At 46.6% G+C, this 6172-nt stretch overlaps 1 protein-coding gene across 1 annotated transcript in view; it reads right to left on the bottom strand.

Annotated features, from left to right (window-relative positions):
- WDR88 (WD repeat domain 88) overlaps positions 1–6172 on the bottom strand; it is a 38427-nt gene that overhangs the window by 17380 nt on the left and 14875 nt on the right. The window contains exons 3-4 of the mRNA XM_007471090.1: positions 2808–2896; positions 1678–1741 (exon numbers count right to left, since the gene is read on the bottom strand). Coding sequence (XP_007471152.1) covers positions 1678–1741; positions 2808–2896 — 153 coding nt within the window. The remainder of the gene's footprint in view (positions 1–1677; positions 1742–2807; positions 2897–6172) is intronic.

Below are 6172 nucleotides of genomic sequence, written 5' to 3'. Positions count from 1 at the left end.
AAAGAGTGTGGAGAAAAGGGAACCCTCTTACACTGTTGGTGGGAATGTAAATTGGTGCAGCCACTGTGGAGAACAGTATGGAGGCTCCTTAAAAAACTAAAAATAGAGTTACCATATGATCCAGCCATCCCACTCCTGGGCATATATCTGGAAAAGTTGAAAACTCTAATTCAAAAAGATACATGCACCCCAGTGTTCATAGCAGAACTATTTACAACAGCCAGGACATGGAAGCAACCTAAATGTCCATTAACAGATGAATGGATAAAGAAGATGTGGTATAAATATACAATGGAATATTAGTCAGCCCTAAGAAAGAATGAATTATGGCCATTTGCAGCAACATGGTTGGACCTAGAAATTATTGTACTCAGTGAAGTAAGTCAGACAGAGAAAGACAAATATCACATGATACCACTTATACGTGGAATCTAAAAAAATGATACAAATGGACTTATTTAAAAACAATGTAGGGACTTCCTTGGTGGTCCAGTACTCCAAATGCAGGGGGCCCAGGGGGCTGGGGTTCGATCCCTGGTCAGGGAACTAGATCCTACATGTGGCAACTTTGTTGCCACATGCAGCAATGAAGATCCCACATGCCGCAAATAAAACCCGGTGCAGCCAAATAAATAAATTAGAAATAAGCATTTGGGGAAATGCTCAAAGTCCGGAGTAACTGATGCTCCTATATCTGCTAGTATATAATGACACTATGTTGCCAACAGAATATACTTGCCCGTGTTCACATTTAACATGTGTATAGGAAAAGAGACACCAAGGTGTTAATTGTAATCTCTGGGAGTTGTTTTAAGATTTCTGTGTTTGTTTTTTTGAACTTGGCTTATCTTGTCTTTCCAAACATTGTTTACAATGAGTATAAATTGATCTTCACACCAGGAAGGAAGATTCTTTTTTTAAGGAGAGAAAAGAGGAGGAAGGGAGAGGAGAGGTGATGAGAAGCTGCTGGGGGAAGGGCGATGGGGATGGGACAGGAGACCCTGAGGAACCCCTGGAGCAGGCTCAGGGCTGCCTGGGTACCAGGCAGGAGAGAGAGGGGGATCTCGGGCCAGTTTGGATGGATGGATGGTGGTAACTTCTTAGATGGAGGACAGATTGGGAAGGGCTCAGAAGCCTCGTGCTTTGGCCATGTGCATGGCCTTTGTCCCAAGGCCTCAGCTCTGCTTCTTGCCCCATCAAAAGCAGACATCCCTAGGGGAGGGTCTCTTTTCCCATGCAGTTCCCTCCGCCTGGAATGCCACCTCCCACCCCCACCTCCACTTCCCTTCTTCCACATCCTCCCCATCCCTCAAAGAGAGCCCTCTTCTGTCTGCTTCAGAAAGCTTCCCTTCCCTGAAGCCCACCCTCCATCATTTTGGGTACCTGAGAAAATTTTCTTTTCCTGAAAGACTGGCTACCCTTCACACTCCATGCCCAGCTCAAGGCCACTTAAGGCCCAGTCAAGATCCTGTGCTGTGAACTCTGCTCAGTGCGCCACGGTGACCTCGATGGGAAGGAAATCCAAAAACGAGGGGATATATGTGTATGTATAACTGACTCATTTTGCTGTACAGTAGAAACCAGCACAACATTGTAAAGCAACTATACTCCCATAAAAGTTACTTTTACAAAAAGACCCTGTGCTGTGATGTCTCCACTAGGGCAAAGCATACGTACCAGCAGCTTGCCTGTTTCAAGGTCCCAAGCCCTCACTGTTTTGTCATAAGATGCTGCAATAATTCTGGAAATAAAATGACAAACATAGGGTCTTGATGACCCAGATTATTATGCCTGTGGTTTCTATGAAAAAAAAATAGGACATTTTTACAGAAAATTTCTATAGTTTAGGACCAAGATTGCAAATAAAACCTGAATCTTCCTAAAGATGTTCCACGAGCCCTCCCCCAGAGAACAGAGGTTCTCAGTGAAAACAGAGAGCCCCTAACACAGAAGGCACCACAGCACCATTCTCTTCCTTAATCCTTCAGTCACACAAATATGTTCTTTTATATCTGGGGCATTAAAGGTATCATTTCTTCTGTTCTGTAATTGTCTTCTTCTAGAAGGAGCTACAACTCACAAGGATCAGTCACTTCTTTCTCTGGTCACTTGTCTATATTTTTATAGGAAAAGACTTTCATAGCTCATCTCATTCTGAAATGCTTTCTTGTACATTTAGTAAAATAATATAAGTGTACCCTTGTCTTCTTATATTGCATGTTTCTGTGACAATCTCTGTCCTCTATGTAAGATAAATTCCCACGAAACTTAAATTCCCACACTAGTTTTCACTAGTAGACTAATTTTGTAGCTGCTGCTCAGGATAAAAGTGAATCCACTTTAAAGCAAATCCCCTTTTAAAGGCCCGTCTCACATCTGTGTGAGGGGTAAATGCAGGTGCATCCCAGAGGCTGCCTCCCAGCCCCGACGCTCCCCAGGTGACAGCTTGGGCTTGCCTCTGCTTCCTGGGTCTCGGTCTCCCCTGTGAAATGAGGTCCTGGACTGAATCGCTAGTGAGCCTCGTAGCTGACCCAGTCCACTGGTGTGACTGCAGGAAATAAACTCCGTGAAGAACCTTCAGACTGGCTTTAGCCACAATAAATTTTGTCTTTTTAGCATTTTAAATTGTCAAAGAGTTATCACATCTGCTTGATTCTCACAGCAAAAGATGGGAACCATGAGACCGATATATGGGAGTAAGTTTGGGTATTTGCTTAAAAGACAGTGAACTGTCCCGGGCGTGCTGTGTGCTGGCCTACTCTTCCCTCTCACTTTCCTGACCATGAGTAAAATGAGGGCAAAGTCACCTTCTGCTGTCAGCCGTGACGCTGCATTCTAAAACAGGAGCTCCGGGCCCTGGCTCAAAATTCCGAACGATAGATCCATCCACGGCATCCTCAGATCAGCGGGAGAGAGGGGGAGAGGGCCAGAGGTCACTGAGGTGTCGGCTGAAGCTGTGATTGAGTTCAACATCAACCCTGGGCTTGTCTGAGAACCTTGAGAACCTGAGAACCTTGTCCTATGACTCTCACCCAGCTCAGAGGGGCAAAAGGACTTCCCCTCCACCCCCAAAGCAGGAAGGACACCCTCGCCGGCAACCCTGGGAAAACTCCCCCTCGATCCCACAGTGGCCGATGGAAACAGGCGGCTCTGAGGGCAGAGCTGCAAACAGGTAATTTTCTCATTCTCTACCGGCCAAAGAGGCGCCACAAAATCTAGCAAGATCTTTCAAGAACTTTTTAAAAGTTCCCACTGTTTGACCCAGCAATTCTATCCTGAGGGGTCTCCCTTAAGGAAATAATCTGAGCTGTGGCCAGACTTATGCATGAAAAAGGTTTGTCACGTGTTATAGTGGACAGACGACAAACACACCGGCAACAGTCTGTGTCCACCTAAAGGGGGCAGTTAAAACAAATTTGAGCACTCCCAACAGTGGGGCCCAAGCAACTCTGATCACACTGACGGGAGATAACTGCAGAATATGATGAGAACAGAGCAGGGTAATAACTGACAATATGATGGGAACAATCGGGGTACCAAAGCAAAGGGTGCGTGCTGTGGCAGAGATAAAATACTTTCAGTAAGAAATGTGTCCACAGCTTTTCAGGATAAGCAGGGGTGGAAAGTCCTCTTGAAACAAATGTTATTAGTAAGACAGTGATTTCATAGAAAGGCCTTGCACTGTTATATGAAATTATGGTGCCATGTTATTAGTAAGACAGTGATTTCATAGAAAGGCCTTGCACTGTTATATGAAATTATGGTGCCATGTTATTAGTAAGACAGTGATTTCATAGAAAGGCCTTGCACTGTTATATGAAATTATGGTGCCCAGTTGGGGGAGTTTTGGCCTGACCAGGGCAGGCCTGGGACAATTCTTCCTGATATGCAGAGACCACTTTGCATGAAGACCCCAAGCCTGCTGGGAGGCAAAGGACTCTGTGTCAGGGGTCCCCAAGGCCACCCCCAGGATTGGTGATTCTCCAGGACTCTCAGGACTCTGAATATAGTCGTGCTCAGGGCTAAGATTTATTACAGCCAAAGGATGCAAAGCAAAATCAGCAAAGGGAAGGGTACATGGGGTGACGTCCAGAGGAAACTAGGCACTGCTTGCAAGAGTCTCTCTCTGTGGGTCACACGGGACATGCTTAATTCCTGCAGCAACGAGTTGTAACAACATGTGTGAGGTGCTGTCTACCAGGGAAACGCACCTGAACCTCGGGGCCCAGGTTTTTATCGGGGTCTGGTCACAGAGACACGCTGCAGCATGCACCAAAATTCCAGACTCCCAGAAGGAGAGCCGGTGCACAGCATCAACCGCGTGGTTTGCACAAACCGTCTGTGAGCCCCCTTTATCACTTAGGGAAAGGTTCATATGACTATAGAACACTGTTTACCAGTCAAGTTCCCAGATGCCAGCCAAGGCCAGCCTTGCCAGTGGGCCTTTCCAAGGACAGCAGTCTCAGGCCTACTGTGCGAACTCTTTTCTGCACAGACCCAGTCCCCCACCCCCTGCTCCGTGAAACTTGAAACGGTGGGGTTGTGTTTGGGTGAACCCAGCAGGCCTTAATCAAAGCCCACCGACAGGAAGAGATCCCAAAGAGGAATTCATGGGAGCAGGACACATTCAGGCTGGAGACCTCGTGGCTTGGGAAGAAAGGGCTGGCTCTGACAGTCTGTGATCCAGCCTCTCTGGCTGGTGTGTTGCTCTAGGACAAACATTGTCCGGGAACTAAGAAAATGATCATCGTGGGGCCTGGGGCTGAGGCCCACGGTGGTCTGTGCAGGGGCCCGGGCCAGTTAAGGGCAGAACTGGAATGGACTGTGCAGGTTCAGCGTTCAATAGTGCTGCCATATGGCCAAGAGGAGGAATAGCAACCATGGACAGATAACTCTCTTGGAAAATGTGCACAGTCATGAATGATTTGGCAGGAGATATTCAATATATGGCAATACAAGCCAGATGTTGTTAGTGAATTCCAAAGACAGGGGAAATGTCTCTGTTTTGTATTGAATGTTTCTTGAAATAAATGGGCCATTGGCTAGGGGTGTGAGAAGACAAATAAAGACAGTTCCCCCTTCACCAGGCATTTGGAACCAGGAATTCTTTCTGTGGACTCAGATAATTTAAGGGGGGATGTTGGCTGGACTTTGAATGAATGGGGAGGAAGGGGTTCTAAAAAGTGGTTAGAAACATAAAGGAGATGTGACAATATTTGTAGCCCGAGTTTACTGTGATTATATAAACAGTTTTTCTGTACGGTTTCAATTTCATAAATGTGTGTATACATGTGTGAACAGGAAAAAGAAAAGCTACACTCCAACATTTTCATGGTAGTTAACTCAGGGTCCACGGAATGATGTTTTTTTTTTCTTCTTTGTGTCTTTATGTATTTTGGTGATAAAACCGTATTACCTTCATAGTATGAGAAAAACTACCAGTGATTTTTTTTTTTTTTACAATGATCGGAAAGAGATGTACCATATTAGAGAGAGACTGGGCACAGGACTAAGAATACTTTTTTTCTCAGCTTCTTCATACATTTATGGTCTTTCTAAATTATTCACAGTGATCTGCAGTTAGGGGAAAGGGACCTTTTTAAAAGATTAAACCAGAAGTTTGGCTTTGGATGGGTTGAGATGAAGGACTGGAGATGGGAGATGATGAGAGTGGAGGAGAGAAGGGAGAGGCAAGGAGACACTTGCCCAAGATACTGTGACAGAGGAGGTGATGCGCAGGGTAATGGCTTAGTCACCTCCTGAGGGAGGGCTCGCGCCACAAGCTGCCGCTGGGGCAGGGAGAGCCACAGGAGGAGCCAGGAGCCGAGAAAAAGATGGGGAAAAGAGAGCCAGGAGGGGGAAAGAGGACCATTGGAGGGGCAGCCAAGGCAGGGAGACCAGAGAACTAGTGATTCTGCAACTAGGGGTGGAGGTGTGAAGGAGGGCAGAGGGACGGAGGGGGCAGCTGGAGAAGGTGGTGGCAGGGGGTAGGGCTGTGAGTAAGTCAGGTATTGAGGACGCTTGGGCAGGCTGAAGTGACGGGGTCCTGGATGGGGCACGGAGTAGGTAGGGAGCCAGGGCAGTGAGGCTGCTATGGGAGCCAAGGGCATCTTTTTTTTTTTTTTTTTTTTTTTTTTGTGGTAGGGGGGCCTTCCGCTTTTGTGTGCCCCCC

The sequence above is a fragment of the Lipotes vexillifer genome, unplaced genomic scaffold, assembly GCF_000442215.2.
Source record: "Lipotes vexillifer unplaced genomic scaffold, Lipotes_vexillifer_v1.1 scaffold182, whole genome shotgun sequence".
Lineage (NCBI taxonomy): Eukaryota > Metazoa > Chordata > Mammalia > Artiodactyla > Lipotidae > Lipotes > Lipotes vexillifer.
The sequence above is the reverse complement of the archived record's forward strand: the minus strand, read 5'-3'. Positions and strand labels throughout refer to the sequence as shown.